Source organism: Podarcis filfolensis (assembly GCF_964270895.1).
Source record: "Podarcis filfolensis genome assembly, chromosome: 2".
Taxonomy (NCBI): domain Eukaryota; kingdom Metazoa; phylum Chordata; class Lepidosauria; order Squamata; family Lacertidae; genus Podarcis; species Podarcis filfolensis.
The window spans coordinates 122058416-122081567 of NC_139605.1; the positions used below are offsets into that span (position 1 = coordinate 122058416).

The window sequence follows — 23152 nt, forward strand, 5'->3', positions numbered from 1 at the left end:
GGAGAAAGGCTTCTGGTTTCTTTACAAATGTGCATTTAAGCACCTTCTTCATTTCATTATAAATCATTTCCCAGAAGACCTTAATCCTTGGGCACGTCCACCAAAGGTGGTAAAAGGTACCTTCAGTTTCCTTACATTTCCAACATTTATTATTGGGCGTGTGGTAAATTTTTGCAAGCTTGACTGGAGTCATGTACCACCTATAGATCATTTTCATAATGTTTTCTCTTAAGGCATTACATGCCGTAAACTTTATACCGGTGGTCCATAACTGTTCCCAGTCAGCAAACATAATGTCATGGCCAATATCTTGTGCCCATTTAATCATAGCTGATTTAACCGTCTCATCCTGTGTATTCCATTTCAGCAACAAGTTATACATTCTTGACAGATTTTTAGTGCTGGGTTCCAAAAGCTCTGTTTCTAATTTTGACCTCTCCACCTGGAAGCCAATTTTCCTGTCCTGTTTAAAAACTTCATTTATCTGGTAGTAATGTAGCCAGTCTCTTACTTTAAATTTCAACTTCTCATAACTCTGCAATTTTACTTTTCCCTCCTCATGTTCTATAATTTCCCAATACTTCGGCCATTTGGATTCCATATTAAGTTTTTTCACTTCCTTAGCCTCCATTGGTGACAACCACCTAGGGGTTTTGTTTTCTAACAAATCTTTATACCGAATCCAAACATTATATAATGCTTTCCTGACAATATGGTTTTTGAAACCTTGATGGATTTTTACCTTGTCGTACCATAAATATGCATGCCAGCCAAATCTGTTATTGAACCCTTCCAAATCCAAAATGTCTGTGTTCTCAAGAAGCAGCCAGTTTTTCAGCCAGCAAAAGGCCGCTGATTCATAATACAACTTTAAGTCCGGCAGGGCAAACCCCCCTCTTTCTTTCGCATCAGTTAATATCTTAAATTTTATTCTGGGCTTTTTGCCCTGCCAGACAAATCTAGATATATCTTTTTGCCACCTCTTGAAACAATCCATTTTGTCCAAAATCTGCAATGTTTGAAACAAAAACAACATTCTCGGCAAGACATTCATCTTAATAACAGCAATTCGGCCCAACAAGGAAAGTCTTAGATTTGACCATATTTCTAGATCTTTCTTAACTTCTGTCCAACATTTCTCATAATTGTCTTTAACTAAGTTCACATTCTTAGATGTCAGATTAATCCCTAGGTATTTCACCTTCTTTGCTACTGTCAAACCAGTTTCACTCTGAAACTTTTCCCTTTCAACAGCTGTTAAGTTTTTATCCAGTACTTTCGTTTTCTGTTTATTCAGCTTGAAACCTGCTACTTGACCAAATGTTTGTATTAATTCTAAAACTCTTTTCGTACTAGTGTCTGGCTCTTCCAAGGTTAAAACTAGATCATCTGCAAATGCTCTCAGTTTATACTGTTTAGCTCCGACCTGAATCCCTTTAACCAGCTGGTCCTCTCTAATCATGTTTAATAAGACCTCCAGGACCGATATAAAAAGTAATGGGGATATTGGGCATCCCTGTCGTGTCCCTTTCTCAATAGCAAACTCTTCTGTAACCACATTATTTACAATCAATTTTGCTTTTTGTTCAGAATAAATTGCACTTATACCATTTTCAAAACCTTGGCCTACCCCCATCCCTTGGAGGTTCTTTTTCATAAAATTCCAAGAAATGTTGTCAAAGGCCTTCTCCGCATCCACAAAAATTAACACTGCCTTGGTATTAATATTAACTTCCAATAACTCCATAATATCTATTATGTTTCTCACATTGTCTGACAAATGTCTTCCTGGAAGAAAGCCCGCTTGGTCTTTATGAATCTCCCCCACCAAAACTCTTTTCAGTCTTTTTGCCAAAATGTCTGCAAAAATTTTGTAATCCACATTGAGTAATGATATTGGGCGGTAGTTCTTAACCTGGTTCTTTTCAGTCTCTGTCTTTGGTATAAGTGTAATATAAGCTTCTTTCCACGATTCAGGTGCCTTCTTCCCCTCTATAATTTCGTTGCAGACCTCCTTCAACGGTTGCATAAGCCATTCTTTCAAAGCTTTGTAGTATCTGGAGGTCAGTCCATCAGGTCCTGGAGATTTCCCCAATTGCATGTTCTGAATGGCTCCCTCAATTTCTTGATCAGTTATCTTCTGGTTCAAAATCACTCTACTTTGTTCAGAATTTTTTTGTAATCCATATTTTTTAAGAAATTCTTCAATCTCTTTTTCGTTCACCGGCCCTTGTGCGTAGAGTCTCCTGAAATAGCTCTGAAAACAGTTTCTAATCTCATTTGGTTTGTAGATGTTCTTTCCCTCCACTTCTAAATTGGTAACCGTATTCTGTTTTTGTCTCTTCTTCAGTTGCCATGCCAAAAATTTCCCACATTTATCTGCCGATTCAAATGTCTTTTGTCTCATTTGTTTTATTTTCCATTCTATCTCTTGGTTCATCAATTCCATATATTGTCTCTGATAAAACTTAATTTCTCTCAAGATTTCATGTGACTTTGGTTTAGATCTCAATCTTTTTTCTCCTTCTTTTATCTTTTCCAGGATCTTATCCTTTTGCTCATTTTGTCTCTTCCTTTTTATGGCATTCTGTTGTATTAAGAATCCTCGCATAACGGCTTTACTTGCGTCCCAAATTACTCTTTTTTCCACTTCTGTTCTCAGATTTATCTCAAAGTAGTCCTTTATTGCTTTCTGGGCCTTTTTATACACCTCTTCATCTCTAAACAGGGAGTCATTCATCCTCCATCTAAAGGAGCCAGCTGTTGTTGGGTTCATCTCCATCTTTACAGCGTTATGGTCGGAACAAGTCTTTGGGCAGATTTCCACTTTCTTAATCTTTGGTGCCATCCCACTAGATACCCATATTTGGTCAATTCTGGTCCAAGTCATTTTTGCCTCAGAGAAAAAGGTTCCCTCTCTCTCAAGAGGGTTCCTTGTTCTCCAAATGTCAATCAGGTTCATATTGTCAGTCATTTCAAAGAAGGTCTTAGGTAGTCTCCCATCCTTGGAGACCACCTGTCTTTGTGCTTTGTCCATATTTGTGGAGACCACTCCATTCATGTCTCCCATTAAGATTACATTATAGTCCAAATAGTCCATTAGTGTCTCATGCAATTTCTTAAAGAATTCTGACTTCCCTTCATTCGGTGCATAAACTCCTATTACCAATAATTTTTCTCCTTGAACTTGGATTTCAATTGCCAAATATCTTCCTTGTTCATCTTTAAATATTAATTTAGGGGCCAACTTTTCTTTTGCATAAATTACCACTCCTCTTTTCTTGACTTTGTCAGATGAAATAAATTCTTGTCCTAATCTTTTATTTATAAGTAGTTTTCGATGTATTCTGGTCACATGAGTTTCTTGTAAGCAAATCAAGTCCAATTGTTCTTTTTTCAAAATATGAAACACCTCCCTCCTTTTTCTAGGAAGGTTCAGTCCATTACAATTCCAGCTTAAAATTTGCAGAGACATCTTGTTATTTACTTAGGTACTCCCCCAACTGCTCCAAGCAAACCTTCTTCTGTTAATGTTTTAGCTCCAAAAGGTAAGTTTGAAATATCTGGTATTTCTGCTGGGTCTGTAGTGTCCACCGTTTCTTTGCAAAGGTCCTCCTCGTTCCTTGCCAAAAATTGTTCTTTGTCTTGCACTGTTTTTATCTTAATTTTCTTTCCTTTATAATTGAAAGACAGGCCTTGCGGGAACTCCCATCTGAATGGAATATTGTTCTTTCTCAGTAGAGTGACCAAATCCTTGTAGTAAGTCCTCACTTCCAAGATATATTTGGGAATATCTTTAAAAATCTGCACACGAAAATCTCCAATCTCAAGAGCTCTTTGAAAATGTACGTTTAATATCTTGTCCCTCTCCTCCTGAGATCTCAAAGTTATTAAACAGTCTCTAGGGCTCTTTCTATTTTGTTTCCTGCCCAGTCTGAAAGCAGTTATTATCTTAAACTCCTCTTCTTTCAAGCTGTCCTGCCAAAATTCCAGAAATTCTTTTGTAAGGTAGTCTGTCAAATTGTCCTTTTCATTTTCTGGAATCAATCTTAATCTTAGATTCTTATTTTTCCTCTGTAATTCCAGTAAAGACAGGGCAGCATCATGTTCTTCTAGCTTTTTACAGACTGGCACCAACTTTTCCTGTGTATTTCCTGCAGAAACTTTTGCTTCTTCTGCAGAGATTTTCGCTTCCTCTGCAATCTTTCTAGTTGCCTCACTTTCTTGTACTAATTTATTTATTGTCTCTGTGTTTTTGTCTATTTTTGTTGACAGTTCGATCAGCTGTTTAGAGTTTTCGGTGCTCTGCTTTGTGAGTGCTTCCAGAGATTCATTTATTCTCACTAGTGCATTAGCCACTGCCGCAGTATCCATGGGAAAAGTTGTAGCAGGTGCAATTGGATTTGTTACTGAGGCCCTTCTCTTTTGTTCAGTTTTACCTTTAGCTCTCGTTACTCTTGCTTCTATTGGGCCACTCATGTCCCAAGGTCATTCCCACGGGAATAGCTTTCAAATGGGAAATTCCACAAGCCTGTTTCTCACAATAACAATTTTGTAACAGTTTTCCTGCGGCCTCTAGAGGGAGCCGCTCAAAGTTCCAAGTGCTAAAAACAAAAAGTTCCCTTCAAAAATAACACAAATAACAGCCTATTCCAATATTTTCCAAATGGTATCAAATGTATCTTTCCAGAGTACCCAATTTGTATCCAATAAAGTCTTTACTTGTTGCAAAGATATAAAGAACCAACTTTGTTGCAAGTCTCTAAGTGACAGCTCTCCTTCCCGGTGGCTCACTTTCCAGGCAGTCCTCCCCAAGGGTTCAAAACGGCAGAAATTTCCCCTTCTATGCTTCTTCCCTGCAGGTACAGCAATTTACAAGTCTCCCCCCCTGCCCCTGCCTGCTACGGGGGGGAATTAAGTCCAATGTCTGAGTCCGTTAAATTTAAAGCTGCTTCCTGTCAAATTGCAGCTTCCTATTTCATTGCTTTGTTTACATGCAGTCCGAGGAAGGCAGACTTCCTTATTTTTTGCCATCTCCGTTTTCAGCCAAATTCTTAGAATTTTCTTTTAATGTTGTCTTTCCGTCTTACTCACGGGTAATCCAATTCAGTCCGAATGACAGGAAGAAATCGGCGCTCTCCGTTAATGGCGACGCGGCTTCACTCCACGGGCTGGGTAGCGGCTCTCAGCACCGCGCTCCCCGATGCCGCTCCGGAGCCTTTAAAAAGACTCCTTTGCAGTAAAGGGGGGCGCTTAAGGTGCCCACCGAGCCTCCTTGCTCTCAGGCTTCCGCGCCTGAGATTTTAGGGGTCCCCGCTTCGCCGTAGCGGTCAGACCCGAACTCGTGAAGAAGCCTCCTTGAGCAGAGCTCAGCGGGAGGCGGCCATTAGCGTTGGCGCCGACCGGAAGTCCCATAACTTGTTCATTTTTACATAACTGAAAAAGGAAACCACATTTTTTCATACTGGTCCTTTTTTGAGTGGGATTTACTTCAGAGTAGACAGGTATAGGCATACTGTTAGTGTTGTGTAGCCTTAGGCTGTGTACACATCATACATTTCCCTTGGAAATGAGGACCTGACAGGAATAATACTACTTGAGCCTAAAGAGGGCAATAATTGGGGGGAGGGGTGTTCTGTTTTTCTCATTGATTTTATTATTTACTTTGTGGTGTTCTGTGGTGTTGTGAACCTCCCAGAGATTTTCGGATGAAGGATGGTATACAAATTTAGATAATTGATTAATAATTTTGAGGACATTTAAAGAATCCTGGGACCCTCACAAAGCCACAATTCCCAGCACCCTTAACAAACTACAGTTCCCAGGATTCTTGGGGGGAAGCCATGTGGTTTATTATGGTGTGTACAGAGCCTCAGAGAGTTGTCCTTTCTCCAGTGGCTGGCTGTGTAGGAATGCCTTTGGCAAAAAACAAAAACTCCTCATGTTTTGTTGCTTGAGAGAAATGGGGCCTATGAGGTGATGTGGTGGCTTGGACAAAATTTTGAAAAGGAAGGAGTGGGTGGGTTTGGCTGTGGAATAATGACCTACAAGTCTCCAATTCACCTTCTCTCTTTCTCAACCTGTCCCCTCTCCTGCTTGCCCCAACTATCCTGGTCTCCTCAGGGAATTCATCAACAGCTCAGACACCTTCTGTGCTGTTCTTGCTGACAGGCTCCTGTCTGCCATGGTGGAGAGACTGCAAGACCTAGCCAACAAAAACTGCCAGACTGGCCCAATGCTTCAGGTCATTGCCAATATCGAGGTATGTAGGAGACTGACGTCTGCTGAAAAAGGCCCGCGCTGGAGAGGGGCAGATCAAAACAGGGCCTTCCATTGTGCCAATTTTATCCTGTCACGTTACCTTCTTGTCCCTTTTTGTGGAAAACGCAGCGGTTTCTTATACTGGAACACCTAATGAAGGTGTGTTTTTCAAAACTTTAGGAAAGAGGCAGTAAGGATTGGGTTTCATCTGCGAGCCTTTGGTAACTTAGGAACAGGGTGGATTTGATGATGGAAAAGGATTGCTGTCTTAGGATTGCTGAACACCTCCCCAAGCAACCTCAGGGAGGGCTTTCATGGGGGAAGGAAAGGTAAACCCACTGAAATAAATGAGCCTAACTTAGCCATTTTAGTGGGTCTGCTCTGAGCATGACTAGCATTGGATACAACCCTTCGCCAATTATGTGCTAAGTTTCCAAGCTTTTGAGAGCCAGTTTCTTAGGCAAGGTGTGACATAATAAACAATGGTGGGCTTACAGCTTGCAGTATGGATTCACTTTTGGGGAACATGACCCACCCCAGCTTGTTGCCTCCGAGTGCCCTTCCTTCCCAGGGTCTCTAAGGGAGTGCTGGAGAACCTGTGGCCTTCCATCCAGATGTTGCTATACTCCATCTCCCTTTAGCCTCTGTCAGCTTGTCCAACAGCCAGGGATGGTGGGAGTTGTAGTCCAACAACATCTATAAGGCCACAGGTTCCCCATTCTTGTCTATACAGCAATTTCAGTCCATTCTTGTGATGGGGATAAACCATGGGACAACCTCACAGGTGGCTTGAGGCACAAGCATTAACAACATTTGTCTTCTTCCCAATAATTCTAGAATAGATACCGGAGAGAGCCGCTGCAGTTGGTGGGGGCTATAAAAAGAATCTTAGAGGGAGAGCAAGCAGCAGCCCAACAGGTAAGAGGAATAGCCAACGTGTGGCAGCTGGTCCTTTCTTTCTTTTACATCTGGGCCCTCAGGCTGAGTCTCTTCTGATTGCTTGTCGCCACTGTTTTGTAGGATCACTGCAGCTTCACTGCCCAGTTTACCCTAGTTCTTCAGCATGTCACGAAGCAATAGCTATTTAGCTATTAAATATGTAGAAGATGGAAGCAGGAAGTGCCACGTCTCACTTTTGCTTCTTATAGTTTCAGAATGTGGCCCTCTTCATCCAACGCCAACGGGAAGAACTGAGGTTTATATTCAGTCTGCAGAAGCTGCAATACAGAGTGCAGGAGATCCAGGCACTCCGGGAGAGCTTGAATCAGATGAACGGCAACGCAAGAGGTGAGGAGGCAGAGCTGAACGCTGCCAGGTTTGAGGGTACACAGGGACAGGTGCCTTCTTCCACCATCACCTCACTTTGGCCACCCTCTTCTTTTCTCCCCCTGATGCCACCCCCTCACTGCTCCAGTGCCCTCATAGGCCCCACAACCCCGAAGGTTGGCTGAGCAAACTGCCACTCTTGCATTGGGGCCAGAAATGGCTTACCTTAAAATGGCAGTTGTTCCATCCTAACGCTGCTGGCTTTCTGTGCTGTATGGGAACACCCTGGGCTGCAAAGAGTCCTGGACTTGATCACTATACGGTGGTACCTCGGGTTACAGATGCTTCAGGTTACAGACTACACTAACCCAGAAATAGTACCTCGGGCTAAGAACTTTGCTTCAGGATGAGAACAGAAATTGTGCTCTGGCGGTGCGGCAGCAGCAGGAGGAGGCCCCATTAACTAAAGTGGTGCTTCAGGTTAAGAACAGTTTCAGATTAAGAACGGACCTCCAGAACAAATTAAGTTCTTAACCCGAGGTACCTCTGTAGTCAGTCCTAATGTCACAATTGTAGAGATAAAACTGTTGAGAGGTGTAGAAGGATGGCATGGATGGGCAATGCTGATTTTGATTTCTTACTCCCCCTTCATCATAAGGTTACATGCAGTTTTAAAATAGAACAGTAAAAAGAGATTTAAACAAATTACTGAAGATACTAGACACTGATAGGGTTTCAGAGAGAGGCTTCCCTTTCTAGCTGTGCTTGCTTGACCACAAAATTCACCAGATCATCTTTTGTGGCAAGGTTTTCCACCCTTTCAACCTGTAAAAACAAGTATGAAATCAAGGAGCTTATTGTAAACAAAATTTTTTGGCATCCATCTGTCTCCGGAGACAGTGGAAGAGTGCACCTTCAGGGGCCAAGTCAAACTGTTGGGAGGTTACAGAGCCTGCTGTGGCTGTAGAGACCAATAGGGGAGTGACACGTTTTGTTGCAGCTGGGGCAGATGAAAGCATCAGGTTTCACTGCACCGTGGCGTTTCTTCTCTCTGCTCTCCTCTCAGCAGCCATTCCTCCCCTGGTCACTGCTGTGGGTGCACATCCTGTCTGTCTCCAGGCCCTGTGATCATCTGTGAACAAATATAATAATGGCTATCAAATAATATCACATTATTTTAGATTATTAAATATATAGAGAGAGTACAGGGCACAATTGTTGAGCAGTAATCATAGCTCCTAGTTAGGGAATTGGTGTGGGTTTTTTGGTCAGTATGGAGAGAGCGAGCAAAATTCCAATATAATTAGATTTCTGTAAAATATATCTCATGATCCTTTTTGCTGACCTGCGCAAGCCTTTCCCTGCCACAAAGGTATATTTTTGAAACAGAATGTAATTCTGAACCTCATCATGCACCCACACATTTTTCTGCTTGCCCAGCAGAAAACTGCTACGCTTTGATCACAGTTATGCTGGGGGAAGGGGGGGGGGGAGTAGTTACCATATCCTGCAGCTGTTGAGCCACAGCTGGAGGGGGGAACAGAAATTCCTAAAACATCAGCCATGCACAGTCCACAACGACCCCACTGCTCACAACCCTCAGGCACAACTGCATCTCAGGGTCCAGATCCCCTTATGCCACACAAGCACTCTTTCATCTGTGTAACTAACACAGCAGTCAAGGAAGATACAGCTGGGAGCCCTAGCCAGCTCACTGCTAAGGGAACGAGGCTGGGAAGTGAGATATGTGAGTTCAAGCTCTTCCAGGGGGAGGCCCCACTCAACTTTTTCCATGCCTTGGAAAAAAGATAAGTCACCTTGGGGGCAAAAGAGGTGGGGTTCTCTGGACTCAGACTCCAACTGCAAACACCATGGAGCAGTAGCAGTTCCCTGCCTGTTCAGCAATTGAAGCATACAGGAATCTGCACATCATGGGGCCATTTGACTTCCTTTGGATCGCATGGGTTGCAAGAAGATCCCTAGCCTGGTGGAAGGGATCCGGGTCTCACCAGCAGGAGGCTCAAGGTTCCGGTTCACTGCATTATTCTGGGAAACATTTAGGGGGGCTTTCCACAAACAAGCACTCTGAGCCAATCAAGAGTGCTGCATGGACCAAACCCCCTGCATTGGCAAGGGCCTACCAGCCCTTTGGCTCTCTGCTCCTGCTAGCAATCCACGTAACCAGTTTTGTCTCCCCCTCAGCTTCTGATCCATACATTCTTTGCTCATGAAGAGCAGCAAACCATATGCTTGTCAGTATCAAAGTTACTGGTGGGTGAGGGTGTGTTGTAGACTAAGTAGAATGCAGCTCCTGCTTTGCTCTGCATATGGAGAAGCTTGTGACAAACTGATTTCTATGAATTCAGAGAAAGAGAATTAATAGAATTGTAGAGTTGGAAGGGACCACAAGGATCATCTAGTCCAGTGCCTCCAGTGCAGAAATCTTTTGCCCAAAGTGGGTCTTGAATCCACGACCCTAGGCAGTAAGTCCTTGCCTTGTCCTTCTGTGATAACTTAACTTAGGCCTGAAGTTCTTCTGCAGACGCTAATCATGATTTTACGGTCTTCAGTTCCTTTGCAGCTGAACCTGCAATTTTCACCCCAGGAGAACCTGCAAGAAAGTGTGAGTAACCCATTCATGACGGTGGTCCATTCATTCTGCAGACACCATTCTTGTTTGATGAATGGATTTTGTTTAAAAGATTTATATCTTTCCATCACCTAGATTGGGGAGAAGGAACCTGTGGCCCTTCATAAGAAGTGAGCCACAGGAGTACTGTGCCATGGAAGTCATGGGCTGCACACTGCCTTGTCGCATGGCGCAGGGAGGAGTGAGGCCAAAATTTGATGCCCCCTCCATCATTCACACAGCCTTCCCAAAGCTGGCTAAGTGAGGTGCCAGGCTTTGGGAAGAAGGCATGAGGCTCTGGCAAGGTCCTAGAGTCCTCCCATCTCCTTCCCCAAGCTGGGAAAATGCTAAGTGGGCTTTGGGAAGAACCGGGAGGCCTCTGGTACCCTTTCAGAGCTCTCACACCTGCTTCCCAAAGCCCAGCACCTGGCTTTGGGAAGGAGGCACAAGAGCTGGGGCAGGGGAGTCAAATGTTGCTAAGAGCCTCCAAAAAAGGTTTCAATGGCCGCATGCAGCCCTTTGGGCCACGCCCTAAACCACCTTGATTTAACCCCTGGACACACAACATGCATACAAATTGGTGCAGAATCATTTACTTATTTATATCCCTCTTTTTAGTATACAGGTCCTGTGAAGGTGACAAGTAACTTTCAGATACATTCTTGAAAGCCACAATAAAGGATACCATCATTCCATAAGTCACCAGGACTCTCCCCACAGGGCAGTTGGTGGCAGATGGCTCTGTGGTTGGGGGAAGTAGTCTACTGGGAACACATTCCAAGATCTTTTTTGCCTGGTTCCCTTTCTCTGAGACCATCACCCTGTTCTGTGGCACATCTGATTTATGCCTCAACAGCATTTGTTGTCTTCTTCATGCCTACCAACCTATTTGTCTCTTGTTTCAGTCTCTCCAAAATCTTCAGAATCTGTTCCTGAAAGCAGGTAATGAACTAGAAGGTGCAAAGAAAATGGTGCTGATGAGACTTATGATCTGGAAGAGGCAACAACAGCTGGCTGGGAATGGAACTCCCTTTGATGAGGACTTGGCTCCACTCCAGAAAAGGTGAGTAGTGCAGGGAGAGCTTAGTTAGTGCATAGCTTCATTTGGGGAACTACTATTTTGGCACTGTTGGGAGTTTCTTCCAACTCAGGTTGCAAAGCCAGTCATATCGTTAGTGCTGATGGTGAGGAAGCTCGAGGTCTAAATGTGCCTATGGCCCTTTGGTGCTGCTTAAACAAACCCCTAAGATATAAAAGGGGCAAAGCAATCTCCCTTGTTGGACCAGTCTGTGTCCAGACGAGCCTGGTATGTAGTTGTTGTGTTCTAAATTATTTTTACACCATATGCAGGACTGTGTATGTCCTGTGGCTAGAGCAAAGCAGTCACACGTGCTAGAAATTTACATGTGTGTGCCTTAAAAGAAAAGTTCAGACACTCTAGAGGCTGAATTCCTCACGCTGCACACTAACACAAAATTGCAGCATCCCGCAAACATGCAGCCCTGCCTAAACACTGCAACTATACATATAGCCAGAAAAGCCCTTGTCTGGACCCTTGCTGATCAACTTGGATGTTTCTCTAACCCTCGGGTCCCAAGCACTAAATGCCGCCCTCCAGGCCTCTCTGCCTGGCCTCTGGAATTTGCCTCAGGTCACTCCCAAATCTCCTCCAGCCACACTCCTCACTGGGCCTCCTTTGCCCCTCAGATATCTTTGCCCGGCTGGAATGTGCCCTTGAACTCCAATCATGCTTCTTACTTGTCTGACGAGGGGTGTGCAAATGTACGTAGAACACTAGCCCACTGTACAAAGTTAAAATTCATCGCCCCACCCACTTTTGTCTCTGGTCCTTCCCACGACTGGCATGTGGCCCCCAGAAGGGAAGGTGGCCCTCAACCTGTGGCTACCCCTGCTTTAACCTTTTGATAGACTTACAGGCAGGGACACTGTTGTCGGTTGGTGTGAGGGTGACTGCAGCACCTTTTTGTCTAGTCTGTTCGGTTCTTAAAGCTTGTGTAATCTTGGAGTTGTTGTGGGGTTTTGGTTGGTGGCAGGGGAAATTAAGCCTCACGTGGTGTGTTTCCTGGCAGATTTGAAAGCCTGGTGGACATTTGCTTCCAGCTCCGCCTGCAGTTGGTAGCCTCTGAAATTGAGCTGAGCTCTGAGCTTCAGGAACGTCTGGATAATGTATTTAGTTCCCTCGTCAAAAAGTAAGGAGAATCTCTGCCAGAAGCACCAAGGTCATAGATCTGAAGAGAATCAGAAGCCCACTGAGAACAATTGCTTGCCCCCTACCCACATACCCTCATCTCAAAGATTGGTTTTCCCCTTACCAATTCCCAACAGGTTAAACAACGCAGCGTATGGTCACATCCACACAATACATTTAAAGCACAAGGCGTCCCTCAAAGAATCCTGGGAATTCTGGTTTGTTAAGGTGCTGGGAATTGTAGCTCTGTGAGAGTTAAACTACAGTCCCCAAGATTCATGGAATTTTGATTTCCAGAGTGGTTAAACAACCAGTCCCTCTTTACAGGGAACTCTAGGAATTGTAACTTTACAACACCTCACAGCACCCTTAACAAACTACAGCTCCCATAATTCTTTGGGGGAAGCCCTGACCATCTAAAATGCTGTCATAGTGCTGTAGGTGTATGATGTGGATGTGGCCTCAATGTAAATGTGGAATAATTGTTGCTGCCTCCTGGAGACTGGGACAGGACTCCTGAGATAAGTCCTTTCAGCCTTGAGATCTGTGCTTCCACCATTTTCTCCTCATTCCTCTTCCCCATCACTGCCATTTAAACGCTACCCTTGGGTCTCCATACATTTGCCAGCAGAATTTAGTTTTAAAGAAGGGCTGCTTTGCGGGGATGGTGGTGGAGAGTTGCAGGCCACTCACACCAAGGTAGGCTACTGGCAAGTCCATTGCCACAGCCATGACATTCCTCCATAAATCACTCTTGTCTCTGTGCTGACAACTGGGGAAAGACAGATTGGTCCTACTCTAGGGACTAGTTTTGTCCCTGGAGCCTTCAGTTGCTGATTCTTCCTTTAGATCCATGTTTTCTGTCCATCATACTGACTGGGGAGCAGGGAGAATGATGAAGCTGACTGCAGCAGGGCTAATAGCCAATCCTTCTCACTGCTCTCTGGCTCTCTGACCACTGCTTATGTCTCCCCTTCAGCTCATTCCTGGTGGACAAACAACCCCTACAAGTTCTGAAGACCCAAACCAAATTTCAAGCCACCACACGATTCCTGCTGGGCCCACAGCTGCTGAAGTCTCCACACTCCTTCACGGTCACCGCTGACATTGTGACAGAGAAACAGGCACGGGAGCTAGCTACTAGCCACCTGGAGACTGTCCTCAGGTGAGCAGAACCCTTGCAACCCTTGAGCATCAGTGGGGAGAACCCTCTGCATCAGCATCAGGAAATATTTGCAAAACCTCCCCCATAGTTCCTAAAGGGGTTCTAGGGCGAGAGTTCACTGAGCAGGCTTATTCCTTGTGGTGCTTCCACATTGCAGGGGCCCTTCACTACAAAGAGTTCCTGAAGGGTTGCAAGCAGAGCCGTCTTTCCCATTGGTCTTAGTGGTTCATCACGCCCGGGCGCTGGCCTCTCAGGGATGCCCCAGCGCGTGGAGGAGCTGTGTGGCTTTGCCGGTGGCCTCACCTTTCCCTGCACACCCGCCAGCTGCGCCCCGCCAACTATATGGCTGGCGGGCATGTAGCTTCCTTCCCAAGCCTTCACGGGAGGAGACCTATCCCCGCAGAGGCTTAGGATGGAAGCTGCATGCAGCTCCCCTTCCCAGCCTCTGCATCTGCTAAAGACGGCTCTGCTCCTGGTCGTTGTCCTCCTCCGGCTTCCTGGCAAAAGGCGGCGCGCAGCCTTCCTGGGCTGCCTTCTCAGGTGCCCCAACGCTGGAGAGCATGTCCGCCAGCACGTTTTCCTGCTTGATTGCCACCATGCCAGGGATCAGGGCCATGGGGGAGGCAGAGGACATTTTTCACGGGCCCCTCCCTTGTTTTGGAGTTGGGTGGCGTGGGTTTGTGGGATAGCCATTCCACAGAAAGCAAAGCTCTCGGTCACCTTTATTACATTTGTTGGTCTGATTCCAAAATCAGATTGTGGTTTCATGGAAGTCACTCTGAAAATGTTGTTTTTCGCCTGATACACCCACAATTATTAACCCCTGGCTCAGAATGGAAGGATATACTCATGTGCACTTTCTCTCTTTCGGTTTCAGTGAAAACACTGGAGAAATTCAGAACAACACAGCACCTCTCGAGACAAATGCAACAAGCAATGCCTGCTGTGCTCTCTTTAAGAATATGGTAACTACAGCAGTGGAGTGTGTGTGTGTGTGTGTGTGTGTGTGTGTGTGTGTATGCATACATTTGAATGCTTGCGATGGGAGGAGGAGAAACCACTGGTAACGTTTGGCCTCCCGAGCCATTTAGGATCATCCTGCTCGCGTGTAGGACCCTGAGAGACACATGCCCGACTGGCATGTTCTTTCCCTCTTGGTCGTTTGTTCGGGAGCTTCAAAAGCTTTCTTCAGCCCGAACATCACAGCCACTGATACCAAGAAGTATCAGCACAATTAGGGATCCTGTAGAGTGTTAGCGGTTCACATAACAAACTCAGTAGCACATCATTTTGGCTAATCTACTTTATTTACATATAATACACTCGGAGCATTCTGACTTAGCTCCTTCATCTTTCTCATCAGACAGCAAAGAGAAAGAACAAAGGACAGTAGTCCCACATCACGGAACACAGTAATACAAAACATCCTGTCTCCGTCACTTCCCAATATGTGGGATGAAAACATACACCATCATGTGATAGAAAACAATCCCATGACTGCAAGCACAGAGCAAGAATCCTAACAGAGCCTCCCTCACAAGTTGGTGCTTCTCCCCTAGGTTGTATGTTTGGGAGAAAGCTGCTTTGAGGCTTTATACCTGACTCTGGATAATTTTGTTTGTACAGTCTTACCTTGGAAGTCAGAACAGAATCTGTTCCAGAAGTCCATTCGACTTCCAAAACGTTCGAAAACCAAATCGTGACTTCTGATTGGCTGCAGGAAGTTCCTGCAGCCAATCAGAAGTCGCAGAAGCCCTGTTGGATGTTCAGGTTCCAAAAGAACGTTCACAAACCGGAACAATCACTTCTGGGTTTGCCACGTTCGGGAGTCAAAACGTCCGAGTTCCAGGGCGCTCGACAACCAAAGTATGACTGTATGTTATACATACCCTGGTTTCATTCAGAAACCATAAATTGTCTTATGAAGATATCTCTAAAGCAATCTTCCGTCCAGGCCTTGAGCAGACTGCATCACACACACAGAGTTTTAGAATTGTCACAGCATTGTGCCTTCAAACCATCAACTGGGATTGCATAGCTTTGGGTGGGGGTGAGGAACCTGTGGCTCTCCAGCTCCCATCAGCCCCCAGCCAGAATGGCCAACAGTCAGGGATGGTGGGAGTGTAATCTGACAGCATCTGGAGGGCCACAAGTCCATTGCCAATGCTCTAAGGCTGAGAACCTGGTCTATGCAGCATGGGATGACGAAGTTATGAGATGATAGGAATAGGCTGCTCCATTTCAGATTGCAGGGGAAGAATATTCTTCCACTAAAAAAAATTAAAATACTTGCTTCAAGAAGAAAATTGGCACAGCAGGGAGAAAAGTTCTAGCTAAATCCTTGGCATTCTGTGCTAGTTTTCTTTTTCTTTTTATTGATTGTATTGCACATATACATAAATCAAAATGCAAAACTTAAACGAAAAAATACAAAAACTGTGCTAGTTTTCTACTTATAGGGAGTATTTAAAAAGAAGAGCAGCTTCTGAAGTAAGGCACTCTGATCTTCCATGTCAGAATGGTACTTCCCCATTTTGTCCTTGTTCTTCTGTGTGTTTAGATGTAGCTGTAGACTCTAGTCTCTGAATTTGGACTCTGTGAACAACTGGACCACTGTAGCTTCATGATTCAAGGTGGCTGTTGGATCAGAAACAGATAAAAAGGAGGCTAAAGTATGGAGTAGAACTTTCCCAAGCAGTAGCTGAAGTTGTTACTTTGACCCCACAACTTTTGTGACATTTTCTAGGTTAGCCAGGTGTGATTTTGCCTTTCTCTTCCTTCAGCTCCTAAAGAAGATCAAGCGCTGTGACCGCAAGAGCACCGAGTCTGTGACCGAAGAGAAATGCGCTATCCTCTTCAGTGCCAGTGTTAGCCTTGGTCCCAACAAAACCATCTTCCGCCTGCAGGTAACAGCCCTATTGCTTAGGTTTATCTCATTAATTGGCTTGCAGATTGTGGCCTGTTGGTGATTTTGTTGCTGGAAGGGCACAAATGGATTCCACAGAGGCTCCAGGGATGACCCAGTTCCTAAGTCTCAACAGGCTGTTCTGCATGGTAGACATGAAGCCCCAATCCCGCCCAACCAAGGTGGCCTTGGTGGAAATGTTGAAATCCCTCAAAACTACAGCCTGGGCCTTTTTTAATACCACCTCCAAGCCTGCCCAGTTGCCTCAGGCAGATGTGGAAAGAAAGGTTAGGGGTGTCCTTGCACATCTTTGCTGCTCCCCCTCCAGCTGTGGATAGGAGCTGTCACCATCTCAGCCATCCCCTGAGGGGAAAGATCTCTCCACCACCTCAGAACCAGATCATGGAATGAGCTGTGAAGGCCCCCATGAAGCGCACCACTGGTTGCATCCTGAGCTTGTCACCCGCAGCCACTGCCTGGAATGAGTGGGGCACTATGGCCTCTCAACCCCCCCATGCCATCTTCAGTGTGCCAGGGCTTCCCCAGGCTGCCTCCAGTCTGGTGGTGCAGGGAGGGCCACCATTTTCTGTTTTGCCTCAAGTGGCAAAATGTCTTGGGCCAGCCCTGTATGGGAGGCAATTTCAGATGAGCTGAGGGAGCTGTGGGCAGCAGTAGTTTTCTTGAAAATCTTGTAAATAAATCTGTAATGAGCTCCACATCTGAATTATACTACTAGATAGCCCAGTTTCAGGTATCTGGGAAAGGAAAGGTGTTACTCCTTTTCCTCCTCCCTCCTGAAGCCAACTCTATATTACACACACACCTCATTTTCCACTTAAACAGGAGCACTCCTGTTAGGGCCTTGGGGATACAGTGCAACATTATGTTGCAGGTCACCGCTTTTGGTTTCTAGAATTGGAAATTCTTCGTTTTTGGCAGTGAATTTGGAGAGGGCTGTAACTCAAAGGAAGGGCTGTGGCTCAGTGGTAGAGCATTGCTTGGCATGCAGAAGGTTCCAGGCTCCATCCCCATCATCTCCAGGTAGGGCTGGGGGAGCTCCCTGCCTGAGACCCTAGAGAGCCAGTCAGTCCACTGGGCAAGATGGACCAATGGTCTGAGTCTGTCTAAGGCAGCTTCTTGTGCTCCTGTGAGAGATATGAGGGGCAGGGAGAGGGCTCTGGCTGTAAAGAAAGCAGCCCCCCTGCTAAAGTGTGCTTCCTCTTTCCACTTCTTGTGTTCCAGGCACTGTCACTTCCCATTGTGGTGATCGTCCATGGCAACCAGGAGAACAATGCCAAAGCCACCATCTTATGGGACAATGCCTTTGCCGCTGCTGTAAGTGATTGACATAAGCTGACATATAAAGCTGTCCGTGTCCCCAAGGTGTAGAAGCACTTGTTGTTGGGGGCAGAATTAAAGAGTACGGTGTGACACCAAGTGAAATGGATAGTTCAGCTGGTAGAGCGTGAGACTCTTAATCGCAGGATTGTGGGTTTGAGCCCCGGTTTGGACAGAGATTCCTGCATTTCAGGGGGTTGGACTAGATTAGGGTTTCCCAAACCTGGGTCTCCAGCTATTTTTTTTACTACAACTCCCATCATCCCTAGGTAACAGGACCAGTGGTCAGGGATGATGGGAACTGTAGTCCAAAAGCAGCTAGAGACGCAAGTTTGGGAAACTTTGCACTAGATGAACCTCGTGGTCCTTTCCAACTCTACAATTCTGTGATTCCATTATTAGTTGCACCTGAACAAGGAGATGCCCAACTCATGGCTTTTGCAAAGTGAAGAGGTTTGGTAACAGCACAATGTGTTTGTGTTTTCAGATGGGAGGGGGCACTAGGATGAAACCAAAACCAAAGCAAAATGCTTCTCATGTTATGGCAGTGATTTGGGACCCACTTCTGTCCACGCTACTGAAGCAGCATGAAACGCTCTGCATCACAGGCTGTGACTCCTCACCATGCCAGCATTATCCCAGGTTCTGGGAGGGTGATCTGTAGTGTGCATGGACTTCTTCCACATGACCCATAGCTTCTCACATTAAGGACAAAAGAAGAACCCGGCTGGTTCAGACCAAAGACCCATCTTGTTCAGCACTCTGTTGTGCCTATGAGAAGATCATGAGCAGGACGTCACTGCAGAAAAACTCTTCTCACTTGTGATTCCCATCAACTGGTATTCACAGGCAGAGGCATACCTAGGTTCCCTTGCACCCTTGGCAAGGAGATGTATTGTGGGAATATTGTGGGTAACAGGAGAGGATATATTGATTAATATAATCCTTCTTAACTCGCACTAACAAGTTTCTTTACACAGCAGAGTGCATTCCCCCTTTACACAGCAAGAAGCTGGTTGCAGACTCGTGTGAGTCATAAGCAATTCAGTCTGGCTTGCCCAGATTGGATATGTTCCTGGTACGATCCCTTGAATCCCTCCTAAAAGACTAAAGACACAACAGTCTTATTCATAAGTAACAAAAAGTAGTTTTACCCTCGATCAGGCAGAGCACAGTGTGATCCCTGAAGGCAGGCTTTAGGCTTAAAGTTACAAATATGTACAAACAGGTTTACCCCATATGGGAGATAACCTAGGGACTGCTGGCTAACAGCCAGCAATGCAGTCGAAGTGAAGCAGGAAGCAGGCGGGACGGAAAAAAAGGGAGGTGGCTACATGACTTGACCTTTCACCAGGACTGGAAAGGTCACGTCCACCTACTAGTCACATGCAAAAGGAAGGATGCTCCAGCCAGGTGTAACAGGAAGTTCAACTGGCTGGATCAACATTCCCCATGCATGTTCACTCTAGGCAAACAGGAAATGTTGTACTTGACTGCTCCAGAGGATTATATCCCACATGTATCGGAGTGGAAGTGTGATATTGGGGGGGGGGGCTGGGGCCTGTGTCCTTGGTGTAGGCTAACCTAGCCACACACCCCTAGGTGCACTTCTGTTCAGAGGCCCACTGCCTCTGATCCTAGAGGGAACATGTAGCCATCATGACTAGTAGCCATTGATAGCCCTCTCTTCCTCCATGAATTTGTCTAATCCTCTTCTGAAGACATCCAAGTGAGAGAGAATTCCATAGTTCAGTTATGTGAAGACTTTCTTTTACCTGCCCCAGATCTTCCTGCATTCAGCTTCATTAGATGTCCCCACCTCTCGATATGATGAGAGAGAGAAAAAAACTTCATTCCAGGCCAGTAATGTAACATGGAAGCTTAGTCCTGCCCCCATGGGTGCAAAGTAAGTGAGAATATTGGCTATGCAGGGGAAGCTTGCAGGTAGGACATAATAGAGACTGTTCTTGGAGTCTTGGGCTACTTCTTTGCTGTTATTTTGTGTGCCATTGCCATTATGAGGTGGGCGGGGAAGACCAAAGAGTGGGAGAGATTATGAATGTGCATTCTCCTGCTGCTGCTGCTTCCGGTGGTTTGTTCTCTCTGTGTGTGTTTCTGCATAGCTATGAGGTTCTGTCTCTCTGGCCTATTCCAGAATCGCATCCCTTTCATGGTAGCCGAGCGTGTCAGCTGGGAGTCCATGTGTGAGACTCTCAACCAGAAGTTCATGGCCGAGGTGGAGACAACTAAAGGGCTGCTCAAGGAGCACTATTACTTCTTGGCTCAGAAGATCTTTGGTGACAGCAACGCCAGTCCTGAGGAATTCCAGAAGCGCCAAGTCTCGTGGTCCCAGTTCAATAAGGTCCCTCAGTGGGTTTTGTAAGGAGGGTGGGATGGCGGTGAGTGGGGCATCCCTGGTTCCCTTCCTTCATTTACTCACTCACCTTTTCCATTTACAGGAGATTCTTCCTGGCCGAGGATTCACCTTCTGGCAGTGGTTTGATGGGATTCTCTACCTCACCAAGAAGCACTTGAAGGATTACTGGTCTGACCGGTAAGAAAGCAATTGGATTGAGCCACTGTGTGGTGTAATTAGCCAGTAAAAGTGTTGGACTAGGCCTGAGGAGAACATCATGGGGTAACCCTGGGCCGGTCACTATCTCTCAGCTTAGCTTACCTCACAGGGGAGGGTCCTCCAGGGTGTTAGGAGAAGGGTCTGTGGCACCACTTCTTAACAAGTGGTCCCTAAGCTGAAAGTCAGTCAGTCACAGCTGGTGTTTCCTTCCCTTTCCCAGAGCTGAGGAAACTCACAGGCCTCAGGGTCAGCAGGGCTCTTCCGACTGGGGTGTTTCCAGGTGATCTGTTTGTTCAGCATTCACCCTGATTCATTTGCAGGGAGATTAGACAACACTGACTTTGTACTGAGCAGTCATTCTGATTCGCTTGTGGAGAGATTAGATGACATTTCATCAAAGCAAGTGATATTCCACACTTTCCAGTGCTTCCCCCCTCCCATCACTTTTTCTTATCACAAAAAGGCTGATCTTTTAAATCCCTATTCCCCCGCCCTTCTTTCTCTCTTTGTGTCCGTCTGTCCCACACAGACTCATCATGGGCTTTATCAGCAAGCAGTATGTTTTCAGTTGCCTGAGCAATGCTCCACCCGGCACTTTCCTGCTGCGCTTCAGTGACTCCGAGATTGGTGGCATTAGCATTGCCTACGTCGCATACGCTCCGGACGGTACGGCTTCGCGCAGGGCTGGCTTCCTCTTGCCTCAGCTAGAGCTGTAGGGGGTTGTTGGGGGAAGGGGGGGGTTGATTCACTTTGCATTTATAAACGGACCTAATTTGCAGTTTCTGAAACAAAAACAACAACAAACTGAAGCACAACTGTCTTTCGCAAATCACACTTCTCTGAATTTTGCAATATAGCTCTCCAACCACGAAATGTGCCCACTATGGCAATATGTGTATAAATGCATATATGAGTGAAAACAGCATACAACAAAGCATTATATAAAGGGAAATCGTTTTGGAAAAAATGTGCATTGAACAAAATAGCATACAAATATTATATTGCGAGAAATGAGCACTAACATGCTGCTAAATTTTCATGAGGACTTAAAAAATACACACAAGCTGATGTGGAAATACAAAGAGCTGAACTTAATGAACTGGAAAAATGAGGAAGTGAAAGAAACCCAAACTGACAGATTTGCCCCTCCCTAAGGATCCCCTGTCTAAGCCCCCACCCCAGAGTCAGAGGGGTTTGTTTTGCTTTTAAAATCACCTTGGCTGCATGCCTATGCATCTTTACTTAGGAGTGAGACCCACTGAGCCAATTAGGTCTTACATGTGAGTCAATATGATGGGCTCACGCTGTTTGTCTGCCAGTGTTTTAGAAACTAGCATTCTCCCTTGCTGTTCTGGTTTGGAAATGGATTGGTAGACAATAACTTATACCTTCAGCCCTGGTTCTGATTTGGGCAGGGGTCTGAAGGCATTCTAGCTTTCTGCCAGCCAGCTTTCAGTTGTGGGCTTTCTCCCGTGCTGATTCCTGGCCTGTCCTCACAGTGTTAAGACAGGACTGGTGTCAGAACCGGGCTGGGGAATTTGAGGCCCTTTGGACGTAATAGAACTCCAATTCCCATCAGCCCTGGGCAGCATGGCCAGTGGTCAGGCATGATGGGAGCTGGAGCCCAGCAACATGTGGAGAGCCACAGGTCTATGTTGCATTAACTGAGAGCAGGTTGCTTACAGGAGCACAAGGTGTCAGCATGAACATAGCACATTGCTCTGTTTAGAATCATCCCATTCAGCCTTGTATGGTTTTATTCCCAGCTCTGCTATCTGAAACCGTTTAAAGATGCCAGAAATTAAACTTGAGACCTTATGCATGCAAAGCGAAAACTCATCCCGTACAGCAGTCCCCGTCCCCCAACACCCACTCTGGCAGAGGCTGGCCAGTTATCTGTGGCTGGAAATGAAATGGTGTGAGGAATAGAGGTTATGTGTGCTTTCTCTAGCTTTGTTTTTATAAGAAAATAATAACAATAACAATAATAATTTTATTTATTGTACTCCACCCATCTGACTAGGTTGCCCCAGCTACTCTGGGCAGCTTCCAGCAAAAATACAAATAAAACAAAATCATCAAACATTAAAAGCTTCATAAGAATTGCCTACTGGATCAGGCCAATGGCCCATCTAGTCCAGCATCCTATTCTCACAGTGGCCAACTAGATGCCTGGGGGAAACCCACAAGCAGAATTTCAGCACAGGATCTCTCTCCCATCCTGTGGTTTCCCGCAACTGGCATTCAGAAGCATTTCTGCCTCCAGCTGTGGAAGGAATTGCCAAGGGGAACGAGCTAGTGAGTTTGTACCACATCCTGGGTACGGCCACTACTGGTGCTTCACTTCCTGGTTTTGTGGTGTGTCCTTTATTAAAGAGGAAGCTGCTTCCCTCTGAACTCTGCAGCATTTGAACAAACATCTCAAGGAGTACTAGATGTCCTCTTGCTGAAGGGCTGGGGAAGAGTGGCTCCATCTTTAAGGGGTAGGTTGCAGTGTGGGGTAATGGTTAAGAGCGGTAGACTCGTAATCTGGGGAACCGGGTTCGCGTCTCCGCTCCTCCACATGCAGCTGTTGGGTGACCTTGGGCTAGTCACACTTCTCTGAAGTCTCTCAGCCTCACTCACCTCACAGAGTGTTTGTTGTGGGGGAGGAAGGGAAAGGAGAATGTTAGCCGCTTTGAGACTCCTTCGGGTAGTGATAAAGCGGGATATCAAATCCAAACTCTTCTACTTCTTCTTCTTCCCTTCTCCCAGCTCTCCTCGTGAGGAGCTTACAGTGTGACACCACAGGGAAAAACATGGAG

At 45.7% G+C, this 23152-nt stretch overlaps 1 protein-coding gene across 3 annotated transcripts in view; it reads left to right on the plus strand.

The window, feature by feature from the left end:
- Window positions 1–23152, plus strand: part of STAT6 (signal transducer and activator of transcription 6) — a 58689-nt gene that overhangs the window by 25000 nt on the left and 10537 nt on the right. For all 3 annotated transcript variants that reach the window (XM_083596031.1, XM_083596030.1, XM_083596032.1), the window contains exons 3-15: window positions 6124–6262; window positions 7099–7179; window positions 7410–7548; window positions 10098–10150; window positions 11062–11219; window positions 12247–12366; window positions 13345–13530; window positions 14408–14495; window positions 16314–16436; window positions 17678–17770; window positions 19929–20135; window positions 20233–20327; window positions 20878–21014. In XM_083596031.1, coding sequence (XP_083452157.1) covers window positions 6124–6262; window positions 7099–7179; window positions 7410–7548; window positions 10098–10150; window positions 11062–11219; window positions 12247–12366; window positions 13345–13530; window positions 14408–14495; window positions 16314–16436; window positions 17678–17770; window positions 19929–20135; window positions 20233–20327; window positions 20878–21014 — 1619 coding nt within the window. The remainder of the gene's footprint in view (window positions 1–6123; window positions 6263–7098; window positions 7180–7409; window positions 7549–10097; window positions 10151–11061; window positions 11220–12246; window positions 12367–13344; window positions 13531–14407; window positions 14496–16313; window positions 16437–17677; window positions 17771–19928; window positions 20136–20232; window positions 20328–20877; window positions 21015–23152) is intronic.